The 22,697-nt window shown below is 42.6% G+C and overlaps 1 protein-coding gene across 4 annotated transcripts in view; it reads left to right on the top strand.

Moving 5' to 3' along the window:
* The window catches only part of PLCB2 (phospholipase C beta 2), a 53,240-nt gene extending 31,098 nt beyond the window's left edge, over nucleotides 1-22,142 (top strand). For 3 of the 4 annotated variants that reach the window (XM_083744359.1, XM_083744360.1, XM_083744361.1), the window contains 16 exons: nucleotides 1,602-1,686; nucleotides 2,500-2,624; nucleotides 5,932-6,086; nucleotides 6,675-6,839; nucleotides 8,556-8,655; nucleotides 9,935-10,039; nucleotides 11,219-11,304; nucleotides 12,609-12,711; nucleotides 12,933-13,004; nucleotides 13,364-13,577; nucleotides 15,069-15,246; nucleotides 17,381-17,457; nucleotides 17,923-18,018; nucleotides 19,359-19,416; nucleotides 20,224-20,310; nucleotides 21,463-22,142. In XM_083744359.1, the coding sequence (XP_083600485.1) occupies nucleotides 1,602-1,686; nucleotides 2,500-2,624; nucleotides 5,932-6,086; nucleotides 6,675-6,839; nucleotides 8,556-8,655; nucleotides 9,935-10,039; nucleotides 11,219-11,304; nucleotides 12,609-12,711; nucleotides 12,933-13,004; nucleotides 13,364-13,577; nucleotides 15,069-15,246; nucleotides 17,381-17,457; nucleotides 17,923-18,018; nucleotides 19,359-19,416; nucleotides 20,224-20,310; nucleotides 21,463-21,723 (1,967 nt within the window). In that variant the 3' untranslated portion in view covers nucleotides 21,724-22,142. Of the gene's footprint in view, nucleotides 1-340; nucleotides 1,582-1,601; nucleotides 1,687-2,499; nucleotides 2,625-5,931; nucleotides 6,087-6,674; nucleotides 6,840-8,555; nucleotides 8,656-9,934; nucleotides 10,040-11,218; nucleotides 11,305-12,608; nucleotides 12,712-12,932; nucleotides 13,005-13,363; nucleotides 13,578-15,068; nucleotides 15,247-17,380; nucleotides 17,458-17,922; nucleotides 18,019-19,358; nucleotides 19,417-20,223; nucleotides 20,311-21,462 lie in introns of those variants that run through there. The other variant, XM_083744362.1, reaches the window with a different exon arrangement.
* The last annotated feature ends 555 nt before the right edge of the window (nucleotides 22,143-22,697 follow it).

The following is a 22,697-nucleotide window of genomic DNA, read 5'->3' as shown; positions in this document are numbered from 1 at the left end:
GAGAAGGTGGCAGCCCAAGAAAGGTGTTAAATACCTCCCTCTTGCTGATTCTGTGCTCCAAATCACCTACTTCACAAAACTGTATTTCCTTGAAACAAAACAAACTAGATGTTAAGGGTTTTATTTTAAGAAAATGCCATTTTCTTAAGACTGGACAAAGGTGGTGTATCTGGAGGGGGAAGGGCAAATAGGCCAGGTGAAATCCAGAACAGGCAGAGATTTAGGGCAGAGCAAGGCAAGGTGCAGTAGAAAATGCATCAGGTTTGGAGCACAGTCATGCAGCACTAACCAAAGCTACTAACCAGCCTCCTAACAGATTATTCCTACTTCCCTTTTATAGAGGTTATTAGGAGGCTAGAGTTGCAGAAGGAGGTGACCTTACATCCCAAAGCTACGCTGACCTGTAGATAAGTGTTCCTGGCTTGCAGCCCCTGAATCAGATGCTTTTCTTCAGTATGGCTGTGTAAACCCAGAAAATTTTCCCTGCACCTGGAGTTACTCTGGTATCTACCCCAGTCTAATTGAGAACTGAAAGGGAGAAGATTGCATACTTGAAATCATATATCATGAGCCATGTTTTCATTACATCTGCCAAAGCATATCAAAAGATTCATGAGTTTGGGCAAAGTATTGAGTGTCCTTGAAAGGATTTATGGAACTGATGGGAAGCCTGATGAAATGCAGAGCTCCCCCCCTCTCCAAGTTTTGATTCCCAACTGATTTAGTGTCAGACAAAAAGCTGGGGGCTTCTGAATCCTCATATTTTTACTAAATAAAATTGTGGACTGATCTATGCTACATAAAACTCCTGGAAAAGAAGTCTGGAAATGGAACAAAGGACTAATTAAGATTATGCACTTACTATAAAATAAGCTGCTTCTTCTAAAAATATTAGGCAACAATAGCTGATTCTACTCCAAAAAAGGACCAGCAGCTCCAGATCCTTTATACCAATTACTTCTAAGCCTTCTGCCCCTTTCCTGAATCTAGAGTAGCCATTCCCATCTTCAAACATAGCAAAGCAATGCAGGTGGTCTCACCTTAACATAAGCAGAGAACTACTGTCACGCTATTGCAGAAGCCACACATGTGGCAAGCCCTCCTGAACTAGGGCAGATAGGTGGACAGGTTAAATGCATGAAGAAGAAAAAGAGAAAGTAAAAATAAATAAATGTCATGGACAGGTGCAGAAGGGACACCGTGGAACACTTTGCAGTGAAGTTATGGGCACCATCCCTCTAGGTTTCAAAAATGTGTCAATAGTCCTTGGAAGAAATGCTGTTTACCCACAGATTTGATTAGCAGTTGATTACTGATCAATTCCACAACCAAAACACTTGCTCAGGTGATACTGTCTGAGGGCTTCAGTGCTGCTTAAGCAACTCCCTTGGGAAACTACCATGCAGAGAAAGGTCCTCAAATCAACCTCCATCAAAACCCAAATCAAACTTGATATTTCTTACTACTCTGTGTCAGAGGATCATGCATGAACAGTGTCTTTATTTGTGAATAGCAAGGGGCTGATAGTGAAGAAAATATGGTAGAATAGGAGGATCTGGAGCATTGGGCATGATTTATGTTTACCTTGCTTGTTTTTCCAGAGAAGAACCGGAGTTATGTCGTTTCCTCCTTCACTGAGATGAAAGCTTATGACCTGCTGACCAAATCGCCCATCCAGTTTGTAGAGTATCCTTTTTCTTTTTTCTTTGGCGCACCTGCAAGTGCACCTATTCACATATTTAAAAGTTCATTCTAGGTCATGTCACATGCAGCCAATCATAATGTTACTGTCTGGAAACAAGAGGTTGTATCCAATGAAGTTGTCCTGTTTGCACAAGGACTTACTATGAAACTGAACATATCTATCTCCTCCCCCTGTGTGGTCCTACACACACACACACACACACACACACACACACACACACACACACGATTTACTCTGCAGGATTTAGGGAAATCCCAGAACAGATCTGAGAATGCACTGGGGAGGAAAAGGGGATGCTCTGTTCACACAAGTGGAAGTCCTTGCATGAACAGGAAAACTTTGGTGGATAAAATCCAATAATGTGAACTACTGCAATCTTCCATGACTCAAGGCCAGTTCCCAAAATGGGTATTCCTTAGAACTATTATATATAAGGTGTACCTGTTGATTTCTATAGGATTCCCACAGAAGTTGTTGTTAGCTTTGCAGCACTGTCATATTAAACTTTTAAAAACCTTTAAAAACACTTTAGCTGTGTAGTGTTCTCTTCCAATGGGGGGGGGGGAGTGCAGGGTTCACGGCAAAGTTTCATGTTCCACCAAATGAGAGCCAGGCAAGTCAAGGTAAATAAAAACTCCAGACTGGTGAAGCACGGGCAGAGTCAGAATATAGGCAGCACCCTGGACAGCTCCATGAAAAGCTCATACTGGGAGCAAAACTGTAAGAGCAAAACTGCTAAGGGTATATATACTGCAATAAACTTCGGAGATGGAACTCCTATTAGGAAAATTCAGCTACAACAAGAGGCAGATGAGCCGAATTTATCCCAAGGGTACCCGGATGGATTCTTCTAACTACATGCCTCAGATGTTCTGGAATGTTGGCTGTCAAATGGTGGCATTAAACTTCCAGACAACTGGTAAGTGGTCACCTCCTACATCCCCTTCCTGTTCATAGGCGATCAATAATTTTCTGACTCTTTTAATTTCACCACCACCCATAAATTTCCCAGAGCTGCTTCACTACCCTGCTATGTCTATTTCTTTCTTTGCCTTTTCTCTTTTCTTCATATGTGTTCCTTCATTTATGTTTATTATTATCACTGGGTGTTCCCCCCTATATTGGATATTTCCCCATATCACCCAAAAATGCAAGGGGTCAACATCAAAGCTTGCGGCATTTAATTAGAGATCTTTCCAATGCAAAGTCTCCACATGTGCTGAAGGCAGATGTTTTCAAAAGAAAGGGCTGCCAGCTGTGCAGTTTGGCACACCTGATTTTTGCCATCCCCTCCAACCTGCCGAAGCCCTGCTTCCTTCCCAAAACGCTGCTCCTGAGAGTTAGGAGACCCTCTGGAACAGAATGGGATGGGGCTGCAGTATTGGGGGGAAAGGCTGGTGAAAATTAGGTGCCCCCAATGTGCTCATGGAAGGGCCTTTTGCTAAATTAAACCTACCTTTGGATACAATCCAGGTGTCCTTTCAAAGGAAGCAGGTGGGGTCAAAGGACTGCCTGTAACACAAATGAATCTGTTTCCTTTTGCCTCTAGGGCCAGTCCAGAGCCATCTGATAGAATATGGCGACCCAGAGATGAAGTTTCAACAGGCATTTTTTACATTCAGAGATATAGATATAAAAGTGACCCACAGGACTTACATAATGATACAAACATTAAAGCCAAGTATAAAAAACCAGAACAAAACTTAAAGCTAAAAAACAACCCCACAATATATATATAAAAAGACAGGTCTAACACAGAACACAGCCCACCCTACTAAAAGTTAAACAAGAAAGAGGCCACAAGTATTCCTATGACCTAAAATCTGAGATTAATAAGGACAAATTGCCACAGGTTGATTTTTGTCCCTGATAGAAATGACTATATAGACTCACCCTAGGGCTCAGAACTTCTTAAGATTGGGAATATATAGGAAGCAGGCAGGGAGGGACATTGGAAAACAGTGGCAATATCAATACTTCCTGATGGAAAGGCAGAAAGGCGTGACTTCAGGGTGAGCACCTTAAAGGCAGGAAGCTAAATCAGCATACATAGAACAGTAAGTGGAGCTCATAATGTAATTCAGGCAGGAGGGCACTAACCTCTTTGGATATTGAATGGCCAGGTACAACTGAAGCAGAATTCACAGATTCTATTCAGCTGTGGGGTTTGTTGTTGTTGTTGTTGTTGTAATGGGGGAAATGGAGTATATATTGCGTATATTGACAGTACGAGTGCAGCACTTCATCTTGCCTACAGCAGTTACCATATGTTGCCGGTGCAGATGACATTACCAGATGCTTGCTAATATAGCAAGTCAGAGCACATAAGGGATGCCTGACCTGCAGTGGATGTGTAATGCAGTGCAACATCTGCGACCTCCCTCATAGCTGCAGCCTTGCATAGTTTGATCTACTCTCATTTCACTGTGAGGAAGGGAAGGGATTCAGTCTCCTTTGGAACACAATGGCCAGTATGACTTCTGTTCCATCTCTTCAGTACCGTATTTTTCGCTCTATAACATGCAACTGACCATAACACGCACGTAGTTTTTAGAGGAGGAAAACAAGAAAAAAAAATTCTAAACGAAACGGTGGATGTACGATTTTTGTGGTTCATGCTGTGGCCACAGACATGTGATCTGACAGTGAGTTTGGAGTAGCCCAATGCAAAAATCCTGAGGATCCTTTGTAACCACGTTTTAAGTGGGGAGGGAAAGAAAAGCACTCAAGGGACAAGGAGCATGCGTGGGGTGGGTGGAGAAGGATGCTGCTAATAATGAAGAAGAGGGGTGTAAGGGGAGAAGGCTCCTCTCCTCTCCCGCTTTGCTCCTTTAAAGCAAGCAGGCTCTGCTTTTCTCCCTCCTCCCCGCTCATCCCCAGATTAGCGAGCTGAAAAACTTTGCTGCTATTTAGCTAGCTGAGTGGGCAGGAGAGAGGGACAGAGAGCCTGCTTGCTTTAAAGGAACCAACCAGACAGGAGCCGCTTACACTTATGTAAGCGACTCCTCTCCTCTCCCGCTTTGCTCCTTTAAAGAAGCAGGCTCTCTGTCCCTCTCTCCTCCCCACTCAGCGGCTCTTCTCCCACTTTGCTGTTTCAAAGCGAGCCACGGAGGAGGGAAGGAAGGGGAACCATGGATCCTCTGCTCACGACTGCAGCAGATCCCCCCGCGACCCATAGGCATTCCCTCCATAACACGCACAGACATTTCCCCTTACTTTCTAGGAGGAAAAAAGTGAGTGTTATGGTACAAAAAATACGGTAATTTTCATTTCTTCCTTACACTCATGCATAGAAGAGCAGAGTTGTGTGATGAAGAGAAGAGTGGGAGGAAAAGGAAAGGATAAAGTGAACAGATGGGAACTTGCGGGGAGGCAGTGTAATAAATTTGGGAGAAAGGGAGACAGGATGAATCAAAAGTACACAAGAGAAGGAAGGTGTTGATGGAATTGTAAGAGGAATGAGACAAGGAATGTAATGAGAAAGTGGACTGAGGTGTTCATTCATTTTAAAACTGGATACCCAATAGAAGATATTGGATACCCAATAGAAGTGGCAGGAAGATGCAGTTTCCTCATTATCTTCCATTCTTCCTTATTAGTTTGATTTATTGTCCTATGTATCTCAGTGCCTATGTGCAAACATCCACCAGCACTTTACTCAGGAATGTTTTCCTACATCAGTATCATTTCCATTTAGGAGAAAGTTTTATATCATCACATGTGACAAGTACAGATGTGCTTCTTTCACCACATGTGTATGGTCAATTTGCAGCTTCCCAGCATGTGTACATGGAATGAAACAGACATGCAGCTTTCATACATGATGGTGCCTATATATATATTTTTCTACACATAGGTGACATCAGTGTTGGAACATAATTATTACATCTATACATCTCATGAAGTAGGATGCTGTGTGAAGTTAACTCTGCAATAAACCAATTAGAATGCCAGGGGGTTTACTCCTGAGTAGATGTGTGTAGGAGTGCACTCATATAAAGGTGCCAGAGCAGTTAAAAACAAATGGGCACTTTCAGAATCTGTGCTGGAACGTGGATAAGCCAATAGGTACCAAGATGGCTAATCCCCTTTATGTAAAGCACACTGAGGACTTTGAAATGAATATGCTGCTGAAGCACAATTTAGTCTGCTTTTCATTCATACTGTACATACATGCTAACAGACACTCCTACCTGTTTATTCCTGTTGGCCTGCTCCCTTAACAGATATTCCCATGCAGCAGAACCTGGCTCTCTTTGAATTCAATGGGCAGAGCGGCTATATTCTCAAGCATGACTTCATGCGTCGCCCAGATAAGCAATTTGACCCTTTCTCTGTGGATCGCATTGATGTGGTGGTGGCGAGCACACTCTCAATAACAGTAAGTAACAAGTGCTAGGTTGCTTCTGGATTTAGAGCCCTTTAAACAGAGGTATAGTCCTGAGGCCCTGAGACATTTATCACCCAGCAAGGCTCTTCGTGGAAAAGTGGTATTTTGAAAAAGGCTAGTTTCCTTCAGTGTTTAAATGTAGTGAGTCAAATGAAAATGGAGAATGAACAATAGAAAGATGACACAAGTAGCACTAAAGCAAGAAAATGCATCTGAAGGATTAAAGTAGAGAAGAACCACAAACTAAGGACTTTCCCCAATGCACTAATTATTGTGTAATCATCCTGATTTGTTTTCACAAAGTTTGCATGGAGGTTATACAACATTGTACTGAGCAGTCGTTATCTCACATTTGGCAGCTTTTCAGTGTTTTCCCATCACTTTCCTTCCTGCAAAAAGTTCAAGGGGGGATTGTTGCACCAGAGTGGCAATTTCACTTTAATTGTGCAACATGAATTTTGCCAGTATGTAATTGAATTCCATCTGCAATATAGTGACAGTCTCTAATAATATAACGATGGATGATGTAAACTGGGTTTAAGTAAATGCTCCATCGATCTTGTTTCCATGTATTCGTAGATACTTTCTGGTCAGTTCCTCTCAGAACGTAGTGTGAGGTCATATGTAGAAGTGGAGTTATATGGACTGCCGGGTGATCCAAAACGCAGATACAGAACCAAGATGTCACCAAATGCCAACTCAATCAACCCTGTATGGAAAGAGGATGCTTTTGTCTTTGAAAAGGTAACAGTGCCTCATGCAACAGGTGTCTCTTCTAAGAACAAGCTTCTTAGACAGTTCTAGACTTCCATGGGCTGACATCAACTTTCAAACTACAGTGTAAATAGTGGGGGGGGGGGGGTTTGAGTGATCTAGGAGCCACTTGCTTATATTTTACATTTTCTTTGACAACCTTCAAGCACAGCGTTTTTTTACAATACTGATTTCCTTCTTCCTAGCAACCTTGTGAGGCAAATAATTGACATTTCCATCTCACAGATGGAGAACTGAAGCTGAGAGACTGAGGCTTATCCAAAAATTACCCACTGAGCTCTTGTCTGAACAAGCTTTTTAAAATTAAAATATTCCAGATCCAAGTCCACTGTTCTTATTTTATGAACCCACAAAATATTTTGTTCTGTGCTTTTAAAGTGGAACTTGCAAATCAGATGGACTATGGAAATATACACTTGCTTTGTTCAACTAGAAGGCATCTTAATTTTATTTTCCCCCATACATAAATTTGACAGCGTTGATTATTTTGTATGTTTTAGTTCACCCGGTCCTCTTGTATTCCTGTAATAGTAAGGACATTTCTAGTTCTTAGTTGTTTATCTCAGAGAAAGTTCCTTTCTCTCTATAAAAAAACCCTTTTATACAAATTCACCTGAACCTCCCATAATAGAAGTCCCCTCCTGCTTATTCTCATCAAAGTAATTCTTAAGAGCTGTCTCAATTCATTCTCTAATGTCCTGATTAGCAAACAAAGCTGGTTTAAGAGACCAGGAATGACTCATTTCTAACCATGAGCACAATGTAAAAGAAGTTGAGCCAGATGTGTGATCTGTAATTTTTATAGAGCCAATATTTGTGGATGTTACCATAGTGAGTAGTGAGCTGGAAGCCGTAACAAAATTGATTCAGGTATTTGTTTTAAATTGGTATGAAATGAAAAGCTCACGTCTGTCAAGTCAAATTCACTCTGTGTATCTCGCAGTCCCCACCTCTCAAGGAGGTGCAATAGTTTTAAGTTCCCTGCGATGACTGGAGAAGAGATGCTGCCTGACATGTACATTTTGTAGTGAGATTCCCTAATGTTTCAGTTTAGATCACCTCCTAAGATAACATCTTCCTGTGCAAAGAAGTGAAGTTTTTATAGTGAATGGTGAGGAAATTTAGTTATCTGTTGTTCAGGACATAAACTTAGCCCATTGTGAGCTGTTTATTTAGGGTTATCACGTTTAAATCAGCCATACTCCTGTTTCAACATTATGAACCGTATCTCATACAGTCCTTCGTTCTTTCCCAAAACACACATTCCTTATCACACACACTACCTTTGGTTATGATGGGGGGCGGGCGGAATTGTGTGCTAAAAAAACCAAAACAAAATAGGGAACACTAAGCTGTTTTGTATGCTCTGGAATTTACTTAGAATCAATTAGGTTGATTCAATGCTACATACAAATCAGTGTTGTGGAACTGCACAAGCGCTATGTTTTCTCAGCCAGCTATAATCTACAGGACACTAGTGGAGAAAACATATGGCCTGTTATTATAGGAACAGAGAGCTAGCAAAAACAAATGAACTGGAAGTATAAAAGAAAAATTGCCCTCAAACTGAGTGAACCAGAAGTCCAATACTTGGACAATCCAGGAATTCATGATTCTTGAAAACTCCATTTTCTAAAATATTTTAAGTCAATTGAAGATAAGCATCATTTGATTCTTTCTTGACAGATTTTGATGCCAGAGCTAGCTTCTCTCAGAATTGTGGTTTGGGAGGAAGGAGGAAAGTTCATAGGGCAACGTGTCATTCCCATCACTGCTGTGCGTTCAGGTGAGAATGGACTATTTTTGAGATTTCTGAAAATGGACTTACTTTCTTCACTAGATCATTTGGTTGACTAGTAATTTATCTGCATGAATCCATATGCCCTTCATGTGTTATAGGATATATGTAGAAACTGCTAATGGCAGTGACCTTTATATTTGTTTCATATCTCTCTCTCTCTCTCTCTGTGTGTGTGTGTGTGTGTACTCTCTGTTGGTATTAAACTTGATGCTTATGAATTTTACCAAATGCCCTCTACTTCTTCCTTTTCTATATAACTCAATCATAGCTGCATCCTCTTTTAACTGAAAAATCTAGCAATTTAGTCTATTTGTATATAAAAGCTGCTTGGTCTGTATATAAAAGCTGCTTGGCCTGTGCTTTTCTAGAGTCCTTTCACTGACTTCTACCCTATCATTTCCAGAGCCATAAATATTCATAGTGAGGATGTGTCATGATTTGTATAAGGAAATTATTGTTTTCCTCACCAGACTGAGACATTGCCACAATTAATTGAAATGAACGGAGCTTCCACAACTATAGCTCAGATGGTAGAGCATGAGACTCTTAATATCAGGGTCATGGGTTTGAGCCCCATGTTGGGCAAAAGATTCATACATTGCAGGAGATTGAACCAGATGATCCTTGTGGTTGCTTCCAACTCTACAATTCTATTATCTGTGATTCATAACTCCTGGCCATTTCAATAGGACTTATACAGGATAACTTCCTGAGGGCCTGTGCTCCATGCATCAGCTCCCATGCCCACTATCCTTACTGGCAGGGCCGGCCCATCCATGAGATAAGGTGAGGCAACCACCTTAGGCAGCAGGATCCAGAGGGGCAGAAGAGCCAGACTCCAAGGAAGGCACTGTGGCAGCAATGGTTGCAGTGTGCACCTTGTAGGTTGGATCCATCATCTCCTCAGTGCCTACCCCCCACCATGCCACCTCCACAGCAACCTCTTGGCAAATTGGAGATGCTACTGGTCTCCCCGCACACTTAGTTCCTGATGTAGATCACTCTTGCCCCTTGTTCCTGATGTGGATCTTCACTCACCCCTTCTCCCCCGGTGGGGGCACCATTTTGTGGTTCACCTCAGGTGCCAAAATGCCTTGGGCCAGCCCTGCTTACTGGTATGCAGAACCTGCCATTGCAGGTGACTTGCTGCACCTTGCATCATCTGAAGCTGATTTCTGATCGCCTCCAGCATTTTCCAAAACAGTCCCTCAGTAGCATTCTGTTTGCCACCTGTTTCTATTGGGATATGTGCTTTCTGTTTTAGGCTATCACCATGTTTGCCTTCGTAGTGAGAGCAACATGCCACTTACAATGCCTTCTCTCTTTGTGTATGTGGAGATGAAAGACTATGTTCCGGATTCGTGGGCAGGTACCGTATTCCAAAAACCTGAAAGAGGGATGTAGTTACCTTTTGTTCAGTGGCAACTTCATAATATCTACCCCAGAGCAGTTTACAGTGAAAAGAAAAACTACAATGATAAAATGTACAATGGCTCAGTTAAAATCGATATAAAATAGCAAATGATGTATTAATTAAAACAGCAGAATGAAACCTGCAGATATTAGCAGAGTTTAAATTGCATCACCCTTATAATATTAAAAATGTGCATCATTCAAATGCCTGAAGAAATAACAATGTCTTCCTATGACATTTCACCGAAAAGATAACCCAGCAGGTACCTGGGAAGGAGTTCCATATTGGGGGTGCCACAGATCTGCCTTCTTGATCTGCGAAGGCGGTGACACTCTGGGAGGGGGCTCAGTAAAAGTTCTTAATATTTGGGCAGGTTAATATGGAAGGTGATCCTTACAGTATCTGGATTCTGTGCCATGAAGAATTTCAAAGGTTAAACCACCACCATGAAGAAAAACAAGTTAGCAGTGTAGACCTTACTAGAAAATGGTCTGACCATGACAACTGGATCACAACAAACCCTCCACTATTGGCACGCTTTCACCAACCCATTACAAGCACCAGATCCAGAATGTGGCTTGCCAACTCTGAAGGCCCTTTGACAACTTGAGGCATGATGGTCAGGTGGTCGTTATTTGTAATAGTTGTTTCTTAAGGGCTGGCTGAGGTATTCATAAATCCAGTGATTTTCATAAATTTCTGGGAGGGGTGAAGTGGAAATGTGTCCTGAAGTTTGGCTCATGTGGGTAGCCATCTCCTATCCATGAGGCATGTGTCCCAAGAACATCATTGCTTAAGGAGATACACCCCTTTTTCAGGGTTTACACCAGCTTAAGTTCCACCGGGCTCAGCATAGCCAGCTGGGATGTAGGGGATGCTGAGATGAGGATGAGAGAATTAAGCTGGTGTAGCCCAACTGTGCTGAAAACCCCTGGCTTATCCAGATATATGCTGAATCCTGGCAGAACTTGCAATAGGGTTGCTTCTTTAATAAACCTGTACTATTATGCATGAATCTGGAGAACTGAGAGACTCAAAGCTCAGGATATATGATCTCTAACATATTCCTAGAAACATAGCAGTAAGGAATAAGTAGGAGAGGGATGATATTATATTGTTGGATTATTTTCCTAGATCTCACCATGGCACTCTCCAACCCAATAAAGTTTTTTAATGCACATGACAAAAAATCAGAGAAGAGCCAAGAGGATACTCCTGAGGTGAGTTCCACAGATACTTTTATTTATTTACCTACTCAGAATAATTGCATTCCACTTTCACTTGTACGGTTCAAGGTGACTAACAGCAGAATTCATGCAATAAAAGCTGAAGTTACTGCAAATGGCATGTATAAAAAATGCCTGAAATGGTAAGTAGAGAAGACATGGAGGTTCCATCTGGGTTTTATTTGCTTAGGGGAATCAAGAGCAGGAATGTGGGAGAGGAACCACTTCTTAAAAGGAGACTTTTTCACCCTAGGAGGGGCCTACAGGCAGAAGCTGGCAGCAGAATTTGGATCCTGAATAAAGTTCAGTTCCCAAGAATAATCTTAAAATGATGGTCCAGAACTTTACCCATTTGGGGTAATGCGGAGTTGGCAATTAATTTTACAAGGGGGACACTAGCTGAAAGGAATGAGTGAACACACTTGGACTTACATTTTTATTAGTTTCCTGCATGTGTACAATGACATCACAGCATCCTATACTGTGCATCTTTAAATGTGTGCATTTCCATATTAGAATATTTCCATATTAGAATATCCATTTTCCATAAAAGGAGAGGCAGCCCCTAATGCTAGTTTTCTCTAAGGAGAAGCTAGCTACTGGCAATTTTAAAAAATGAACATTCATTCATTGGGATAGGAAAACCTACACCCACTAGATCTTTTTTAAAAATTCAAATAGGATGTATCTGGGGACTATTTTTCACTTCAAAAGCAGTTGCTTCAAGCATTGCATACCACATTAATTGTATCTACAGGATTCTTTGAAAGAGATGGGAATGCATTCTTAGCATTGTGTTTGAAATTATTTATGCCACTGCAGGCAGTTAAGGTTTTAAATCAATGGTTGGCTTTGACTGATTGACCAAGTTAATGGATTAAATACTGCAGTAACACACACTTCCATAGAAGGCTCCTGTGCCTGGCACATTAGTGCACTACTGTACTAGTAACCACAAGCATCACCTTTCCTGCCACAAGCTGCAAGACAACTCCCTCCTCAATTCTAGTGTATTTATTGCTTGTTCCTGAATCTTCTGTTCTGCTTGCCACATATACACAAGCCAGTGTCTCCTCAGCTTCCAGCAGGGACAAAAGGGTGCCACCACCAACCAGACTAAAACCCAAAGTCCACAGTGATGCAAGTTTGCAAGAAGATTAGAGATGCACTCTTATGCCTCCTATAGTTTCAGTGTGGCCAAATACACAATGCCATGAAGCAAAACTGAGGGGGAAGTGTCCATTTGTTTCTAGTGATCCGTTTTGCTATAACTGATGCACAATTAATTTTTGTTTTAGGGGCCCGACTTGCAAAGAAGTCTTTCATCTGTTCAACTCAATACCAACGGGATACATAATGCCACAGGGACCTTTAGTACTCCTCCTTCAAACGGGCCTGGAGGTAATGCTATGGATATGGTTGGGGCTGAGCACGGCAGCTTAAATATACGCTGTTCAGATTCTGAAAAGAAATGATATTGATCCAGGAGACAAGAAGCAGGGTTGACATTTCTCATTTCATTGGGACTCACTTAACATGCTAGTTGTGATCAATTTCAGTGGCTGTTATCTTTCACGAGACAGAATAAGCTCACTCATCCGTCGTGTGTTTTTGCCCCTCAGGAACCCTGAATGGAAAAGGAACCTCGACAGGAAAAGAAGAGACCACAAAAGAACCTACAAAAGAACCTACAGGTATTTCTAATCCTGTTCCTGTTGAATGGCAACATTCAAGTTCAAATTACTGTAATTTCTGTCCTGATTTTGCAGGGACAGCCAATATGGCAACCTCCATATGTTGTTGGACTCCAACTTCCATCAACCCTAGCCAGCATTGCCAATAGCAAGGTATGATGGGAGTTGCTCCTCCTCCCTCCAATGACAATGGGTAGATCACTGCCAGTTTTTTTATACTGGGAGTAGATTGTAGTCTCTTCGGAGTTGGATGTGCCTGGAGTATAGGAAAGAAAGGTCCTTCAAGTGGACGGTGAAAATAAGTGGCAATTTAGCATCTCGTTTAAGCAGGTGCATCTCTTTTTCATGCTATGTTTCAGAGCTGCAAACGGCGAGCTTTGAGGAGCTGCAGCAGATGAAGAATTTTGGGAAACTGTTGAAGAAGCAAGAGAAAGACCTGAAGGAGGTGGAACGGAAGACAGTGAAGCGCAAGGAAGAGCTGTTGCAGAAATATGCCGTCCTTTTCATGGAGCTGGGCATGCAAGCTGGCAAAAAGAAAATGCCATGCCCACCTAAAACCCAGAAAAAGAAAAGGTAGAAATTGGATCATGAGCAGAAAAGGCTGTGGGATCCTTATTGGCCATCAGAGGACTTGCTGTTAACTGTAACTTTATTTAATACATTTCTTTCATAATGTATGTATCATGGCATAAAAGGAATTTGTTCGACTACTGAGACATTATAGGACTTTAGGCTTTTCCAGAGGAGAGAGATTTAGGTATGTGCATTAGAGAGAGACATTTAGGTGTGTGTTACTGATTTGTGTGTTGATACTGTGTTAATCTCAGTGCTAGAAAAGAGTGTGAGGAGAAGCCCCTGGCAGGTGGCAGGAACAGTGTACTACTATTCTCAGTGGTATAGATACCTGCCACACAAATACACAACGAAACAGAAGGGGAATGCCACAATGACAAGGAAGGAAGCAAAGGTGCAATTCAAAGCACTGAAGGAAATCCAATCACAGATGTGTCTCATGTAATTATTTAATCACAAAGCTCAGAGATCCCAAAGTATTTTAAGGAAATGCCTCTTCACAAAGGGAAACAAAATAAAAGGGCATTTCTTACACAACAGCTGCAATAAACAGCTGTTACATAAACAGAGAATTACAATACCACAGTTTTGCTATGTAGCCACTTTCTAAATATGACAGCTGCAGGGTATAAAGGAAGCAAAATCAAGGATTAATGATGGCTCCACCGTTCACCTTCCTGCTTAAAGAGCAAGTTATTTATATTATTTATTTACAGGATTTATATACTGCCTTTTTGTGAAGGCACCTGTTATTTCAGCACCCATGGCAGTTTACAGTTCTGCTACTGTCCCACCCACTCACCGTCACACAGAGAAGCATAGAATATTCCTGCACTGCAGGGGGTTGGATTAGAAGATCCTCAGGGACCATTCCAACTCTACAATCCTATAATTATAGATTTCTATAATCAGTTCTACAATTCCATAATCACTGCAGAATTGGAAGTGGCCACAAGGATAATCTAGTCCACACATAGACAAACTCTGGCCCTCCAGATGTTTGGGACTACAATTCCCATCATCCCTAGCTAGCAGGACCGGTGGTCAGGGATGATGGGAATTAAAGTCCCAAACATCTGGAGGGCCGGAGTTTGCCTATGCCTGATCTAGTCTAATCCCCTACGATGCAGGAATCTTTTACCCCATTGTGTGGGCTCAAACCCATGATCCTGAGATTAAGAGTCTCATGCTCATAAAAATAAAACACAAACAATTCCCTCTCCCAGCCTTTCATCTTCCTTTTCACGGGGCAGGTGATGTTCATTGGTCCTGAAAGGGGACAGTCTGAGTGGCAAAGGCCTAATGGTTTCCCTGCCTGCCTCTCTTCTTTCTCACATGGCAGAATAAGGCCCATAATCTATAGCTGTTATAGAACATACTGGCAATATTATGCCATGCAGAGATCTCATGAAAAATGGCTCCTTGGTGGTACAGCAGTGAATTGGTCACAATATTAGCCACATTGTGAGAATTATTCCTCTTCTTCTGAAGTTGCAGGAAGTGGACTGTGGATGACAGCAGCTCAGGAAGGAACGCCGGTGAGATGGCAGAGAGTCCTCCTGACAACAGAGTCTTGGAGCTGAAGGAGAAGCTGGAGAAAGAGCTAATGCAGCTAGGAGAAGAGCAGTATGATGCAATTCGGAAGAAGAAAGAGCTCCACGCCACAGAGGTACAGATAGGAAGTTTATTGCCCTTTCCTTACTTAACATTTGGCTTGCAGTACAGTGGTACCTCGGGTTACAGACACTTCAGGTTACAGACTCCGCTTGTAGCCTTATGAGGCTTTGCCCTCGGGTGGGAAAAATATTGCCCCTGGGAAAGGGAAGTGGGAGTCAACAGACACTCAAGGAATAGTTTCGGAGAAAAGGCTTTTATTTCTACCATCCATGAACTGGTAGAAGGAGCAAGTGTGATAGTCCACAAAAGCATGCACGAGTTCACAATCATGTGCACAAGCATATATACCCATTCCAGATCTCTCCTCCTTCCAGAGTCCTGCCCCATGAGTTCCTCTGAGCATGAACAGAAAGCTCCTGTCTTGGGACTATTCCCAGGAAAGGGGTTTCAGAGTGTTCAGATATGTTTCAATCTCTTGTTCTGGCATGGTTCCCAGACAGAAAGTAAGTTGCAATGTGGTTCTTTAGCAAGGCCAGAAGGCATCAGAAAGGCCTGAGAAACAATGGACTGTGTTCCCTACCTTTGTTGCAATCTTTTTAGTTACAGCAAGCGGAATGTTTCTGATGCTTAGCTAATGCCTTTTAACTGCTGAGAAAAATGATTTTGAAAAGCTCTGAGAAGCTTTGAGCCTGCTTTGGTGGGGGGTGACTTCGGGCCTGGGTGAGGTCACCTGTCCTCACCTTCCTTCACGCTAACCCAGAAATAGTACCGGGTTAAGAACTTTGCTTCAGGATGAGAACAGAAATCGTGCTCCGGTGGCGCAGCGGCAGCGGGAGGCCCCATTAGCTAAAGTGGTACCTCAGGTTAAGAATAGTTTCAGCTTAAGAACAGACCTCCAGAACGAATTAAGTTCTTAACCTGAGGTACCACTGTAGTTAGAGGTCATCCTACATCAGAGTTCTCAAAGCAGCCCACAACAGGAAATGAAACCATTTAAAATCTAATAGCAATAAAAGCAGCAATATAAATATAATACAGCATAAAAACATAAGTCACATAGAGTAAGCACAGATTAAAGACAGATTAAAATGCCTGGGAAAATAAAAAGATCTTTACCTCACACTGAAATGGCACCAAAATATGCCCCATGTGTGCCTTTTGGAGGAGGGCATCCCATAGTGGCAATGCCACCACTGAAAAGGCCCTAGTGCACATCATTTGTTTAGGGGCACTCAGAGGAAGATCTTTGAGGATCTCAAGGCATGAAGTCAGTGATCCCAAGTGCTACTGCCTGAACACAACTCAGATCATTTGGTTGCAACTGAGTAGTGTCAGACAAATAAATCTGTTCACAAGAAAACATCCAGCACAGGAATGGCAGGTAAGGGTGAGGGAAAACCATGTTTTCCACTTGCTTGTTCTGTAGATTTTAATATAAGAGAGCAGCAGCATCTCATCCTCACTGCTATGGTTGCCTGATGTTCAAGTCAATGTGTCACAGACAATTTCAAATACAATGGTACCTCGGGTTACATACCCTTCAGGTTACATGCGCTTCAGGTTACATACGCTTCAGGTTACATGCGCTTCAGGTTACAGACTCCGCTAACCCAGAAATATTACCTCGGGTTAAGAGCTTTGCTTCAGGATGAGAACAGAAATCGGGCTCTGGTGGCACAGCAGCAGCAGGAGGCCCCATTAGCTAAAGTGGTGCTTCAGGTTATGAACAGTTTCAGGTTAAGTACGGACCTCCAGAACGAATTAAGTACTTAACCCGAGGTACCACTGTATACCCCAAACTAGCTGTTATAGACCTCATGGGGGGGTCCCTATTTTATGGCTGAATATAGGTTGGAGCCAGATTTATTGTAGGAACTCTGCTCACGGGCTGTTCCTGCTGCAGGAAGGGAAGGCTACAATTTTGCTGATTCCTCCTTCTCCCTGCAGCACCCTTAAGGTCTGTTCCAGCTTGTCAGGCGCCCTTCCAGGACAATGAAAAAGGTGGCACAACGGGCTGCAAACAGAAGTAGGAACTTGCAAAAATTGCCTCTTTCTCCCTTCCTCCAGCAAGAGCTTCCACTGGATAAAAGGCCCTCCCACAAATGGAGGAGCAACGTTTTAGAAACAAAAGAAAAAGAGTAAAATGAAATTCTGACATTCTACCCTGTGTTTTAATCTTTGGACAGCAAATTTCTAAAATAATTGAGCTTGCAAGAGAAAAGCAAGCATCTGAGCTAAAGGCACTAAAGGAATCCTGGGAAAGGTAGGTAACAAAATAATGTAAGTTTTTTCCAGCGTTTTCATCTACTAATTTTGCATGGCTTAATTTTTGCTTATGTTTTCCCTGTTCAGACTGGATTGCAGCTGATAGGAAGGGTGGAGTTATTTTGAAATGGCTCAGTGCATGCAGTCCTGCTTGGTGCTAGTCTAGTTCATCTGTCGTTTGACTGGGCAAGAAATAGAAGGGGTGGTCAGAAGGGATTTGCATGATGTAACCTGCACACAATACCTATGCATTTTCTCTCATTCCACTGGGATCATTTACCTCCGGCAAGGAACATTTTCAGGCCTGTAAACAAAGAGCATTATGTGGTGCTTCCTTTACTAACCTGTGCTCTATGACTGAAATGATTGAAGACATTAGGTAGACAAGAAGACAGCAATTTACAGAGATAAAAATGTGTTATTGCTGAAATCGATCAACTCTAGGTGATATCTTCCTCTACAGTGACACTAAAGAAATGAAAAAGAAACTAGAGGTGAAAAGATTGGAAAAAATTCAGACCATGGCTAAGAACACAACCGACAAGAGTGCCCAGGAAAGGTACTGTGGCAGACTGATTGTCCTCTTTGGAGTTTGTATCTGCTGAACTCTTTCACAGGGCTGGGCATTAGCTAGAAATAGAGATGGACAAATCTGTCAATTTTGACCCTCTAAGTCATGGGTCAGCAACCTTTTTCAGCCATGGGCCTGTCCACCATCCCTCAGACTATGTGGTGGGCCAGACTATATTTTTTTTGGGGGGGGGGATGAACAAATAACCCAGACATGCATTTTAAATAAAAGGACACATTCCATTCATGTAAAAACATGCTGATTCCCGGGCTGTCCGCGGGTCGGATTGAGAAGGTGATTGGGCCGCATCCGACCCCCGGGCCTTAGGTTGCCTACCCCTAGTTTTCCTTTTTCCAGTCTTAATTTTAGATCTCCACATTTCTGCTCTGCAGCAAATTGCAATTTATTTTTTTAATCCTCTTGAAAATTCACCAGTATTTTAGTGCAAATGTATCCTAATAAACACATTTTGACTCATGCATGCATTTTTGCAAGCAAATCCCAGTAATGTAATGCATTTTAATATTATTTTCACTGATATGTGCATTTTAATGCACCTTTCCCCCTAATATTTTTGTATTTGGTTTGGACAGAGAACTGCTATTGCAAAATTTGGAAAAGTGCACATTTTGAAGGATGGCCATATTTCAGTTTGCATATTGGTTCAAGAAGTGTGAATGAGGTAGTTAAAATGGAAACAAAACAGAATTTCTCCTCCATGCCTAGCTAGAAACAATTTTTTACTTGCAAAGAGCCTAAAACTTAAAAACAGTGTGAGAATTCTGGTATCCTGCTAAACCAATGATGGCTAACCTTTTTTGACCCAAGGGCCACATTCATCCTTGAGCAACCCTCTAGGGGCCACATATCAGCCATGAGTGTGACCCACACACTCTCCCACACATCCTCTGCTGATCTGTGCTTATCACACACACTTCACATACCCTCTCAGCAATCTTGAAAGACAGTGATTGGCCTAAGGTCCCAAGTGAGTTTCATGGCTGAGTGAGAATTTGAACCTAACCCTCCCTGGTCCTTGTCAGACACTCGTAAGTACTGCACAGCACATTCTCAGGTTACAATTCATTTGTGCAGGTTTCCTTAACTGATACACATTGCTATCATCATCACTACAGGGAAATCACTTTAGTACAATTCTTTACAACACAATGCCTTTTGCTGGCAAATCATGTACCTTTAACACTCTGTCATTTTAATTCTTAACTGGGCATCTGTGATAAACCTCTCAGTCATGACTAACTGAAGCGTTTCCCTGCTGAAGGTTATCATTATCAAAGTGTGTTGATAGGGTGGTTTTTTCCCTACAGACTGAAGAGAGAAATCAACAATGCGCACATTCAGGAAGTGGTACAGATGGTCAAACAGGTAAGGCTGTCACGAAAACTAGTTGGATAAGGCCTCTGGCAAATCTTAGTCCAATTGTACAACGCAAAAGTACACTCTCGGCTTAGCTTAGACCCAAACCGTTTATTGGAGGACCTGCACCTTTACCACCCCACTGGAACTTGAAATCTCCTGCTGTGCCTGCCCCCTAGGTCAGGAAGGTGGGTGGCCACAAAGGAGAGAGGTCCTTCTCACGATGACAGTATTAACTAGTTCTTTTTTCTTTTATAGTCCTTGGTTGCAAGCTGCTTTGGATAGCCAGTTGCCCAGAAAAGTGGTCTTTAATATTTAAACATTTTTAAAAAAATAAATAGCTATGCCTTAGCTGCTAAGAAATCCTGAGTGTGCACTCCTGCTTTGTCAGCTTAACACATTGCTGATGGACCACAGGGATTCAGCAGGGGTGTTTCCAGGGGGTGGCCCAGGGGCCTGAGCTCGTCTTCTTCTTCTTTGCTGGGTCCCAGAATTCCTGCCGCTGAATCACTTTTTACTGAGCACACTGCAAAATGCAGTGCTAGTGTGAAATCCCACCCACTCACTAACTCAGTTTGCCCAGAGGCAGTCTATACCATTATGCAAACTTGTGCCATGAGCCTATGCCCCAAGTACCTAGCAATAACATTTGCCGCTTTTATACTATCTGAAGAAGTATACATGCACACGAAAGCTTATACCTAGAACAAACTTAGTTGGTCTCTAAGGTGCTACTGGACTATTCTTTTTATTTCGCTTTTATACTGTTGCTTTGAAGATGGTGGCTTTTAAAATACTTTCTTTCCCTGCTTCAAGATGAATGAAAAGCAGGCTAGGGACCAAGAAGTACTGGAGAAAAAGCAGGCAGCCTGCCTAGAAGCAATCAAGGAAAAGGAAAACCAGGTAAGAGGATGGGAGAATCAAAGATCTAGAATAGACCCCAGAGATAATTTACTCCAGCCCCCTGCTCTAAGAAGTGTCCAGCAGAGAAAGCCAACAATCCTTTTGAAGCCCTAGTTTTGCTATGGAATGGTTGAGATGAAATGGGTGGTTGACACTATTGCTCCTGAGCATCCTCTCCAGCTTTGTGGCACCCAAGTGGCTGCTTGGCATTCTGGGGAGCTTCAGGCAATGAAGCAAGTCTGACAAAGACTAGAGGCCAAGTGGTGCAAACCTCACTCCGAAGCCAGCTGGGCACTGACTAGTGCACATAAGCATGCAGAAAGGAAACAGCAAACAAATTACCCAGAGTTGGGAGTACCAAGGGGACCATTTGGACTGGGAATGTGGTGTTGGGCAGGGGTCAACAGCACAGCACTCACATACACCAGTGTACTTGATTGTACTTACTGTGGTATGTGCTGAAGGTCTCAGCAAATAGCTCAGCAAAATGCACAAAGGACTGTTTGTTGTCCCTGCCTAGCTCCTGTTTGCAATGGTTAATCCTCTCCTACTTTGAACCTGCCCCATCCAACATCCTTGCATTTCAGTGGATGCCAGGATTCGATGCCCACCCTCCTGTGCAGAGCTTCTCTTTGTGAGTTCAATAGTGGCGGATGTTATACCACAACCCCATGGCAGCCATTCTGTGCTTTTCCACACCACAATGACAGCAGCCATTTTGTAACGGTCACCCACAATACTTTCCCAGTATTCCATATCTGCTCACTGGTTCAAAACGGCTGCTGACCTCTTGTGTAGGGTAAAGTGAGCCCACGTGATTCAAAAATCCCGGTTCCTACCCCCTTCCCCAAAGCTATTGGCTGCTGAGGTGCCTTGCACGAGAGAACTGGCATAATGGGGGGGGGGTGTACAAAGTAATCCCTCCCAATCCAAATATGGTCAGCTACTTTTCATTAAAAAATGATCCTAATAGCTCCTCATCACAAAAGTTAGCATGCCTAATTTGGCCCTTAACAACTGAGGCTTTGTAAAACAAAGGCTCCCCCCCCCCAGCAGCACCATTTAAAATTCCACAAACAAGCAACTACTGGGCTTCTTCTGAGCATTTGAGCAACATGTGTGTCTCATGTACTGACCTCTCTCTTGGTACAGCTGCAGCAGGAGGCATATGCAGAGTACGAAGGCAAAGTGAAAGCTCTTGGCACAGAAGTGCAAGTTTTAGTGAAGAACTGTGTGAAAGCTGATGCAGCCAAGAAAGAGGACCTATATGCTGCCAGTGAGGGAGGCCAGGGGCTGAAACAACAGCTGCAAGAAAACAACCTGATACCTGTTGCTGAAAGATGTGAAACTCAGACGGCTGAGAATACGGCAGAGGATGAGGAATCTAGCGATATACTGGTGAGCAGGCTGTGAGTCTCTCACCTGACCCTGTTCTTAAGGCACAGATTTTTTTAATGACTCGTTTTGTTCCAGACGTTACAGTTCCATAGAACTTAATGGGCTGTCTCTTGTCGCACTTCCATCAGCTCATTGAATCTTTGATTATCATGATCTGGTAACCCAGATTAGTTTGCATCTACACTGGAGTTTCTATCTTTCAGGATCTGTAGTGACAATACAGGATAGAAATAAACTGTTATATATTGAAGTTCTCACCCTGGCCACCAGGGCATATTGTGTATATAGTTTGCACTCGGGTCCACTAAGTTAATTTAGGTAGGAAACCCTGAGCTGTTGTTGTTACAATGTTGACAGCCAATAAAAGCAGGACGGCTGAGCCGTTTGCTGTTCAGTTCAGTTCCAGCTTACTTATAAAGAACTACTTGGAGAAATCTCTGTGTCGTCTGCTATGTCCACCCACTACTTAATATAAACTTTTTTTAAAAAAAAAAACCCAAACCTGTAGTCGGAATACAAAAAGAGCCTTGAAGGATAAGAATAAATGTCCAGTTAATTTAGCATCCCATATCCCACAGCAGTTCAACAGTTTTTCCTGGCAGGGCATGAAGGCAATGGCTCTCTCGTAGAGGTGAGGTTTTTCCTCTTCCAGGGCACAGTTGCCCACCCTACCTGCATCAAAGTCCAAGGGTTTATGACTGGTTTAATGAAAAAAGTGTCTTCTTTGCGGGTAATAGTATGGTCCAAAAGGAGGCCTGAAATAATCCTAGCTACCAGAGCACTCACAGATCAATTGCTACAATCACTAAATCACTTTTTATGCACACTTTACCCCCAGGATATGTATTTTTATGCACATTACTTCATTAGTAAACACTGCACTTTTGACCAAATTGTGAGAGGCAGTGGAAGACAGGGGTGCCTGGTGTGCTCTGGTCCATGGGGTCACGAAGAGTAAGACACGACTAAATGACTAAACAACAAAAAAA

Source organism: Podarcis gaigeae (assembly GCF_964106915.1).
Source record: "Podarcis gaigeae genome assembly, chromosome: 1".
Taxonomy (NCBI): Eukaryota; Metazoa; Chordata; class Lepidosauria; order Squamata; family Lacertidae; genus Podarcis; species Podarcis gaigeae.
Note: the sequence above shows the minus strand (reverse complement) of the source record. Positions and strands in the feature narration are given on the sequence as shown.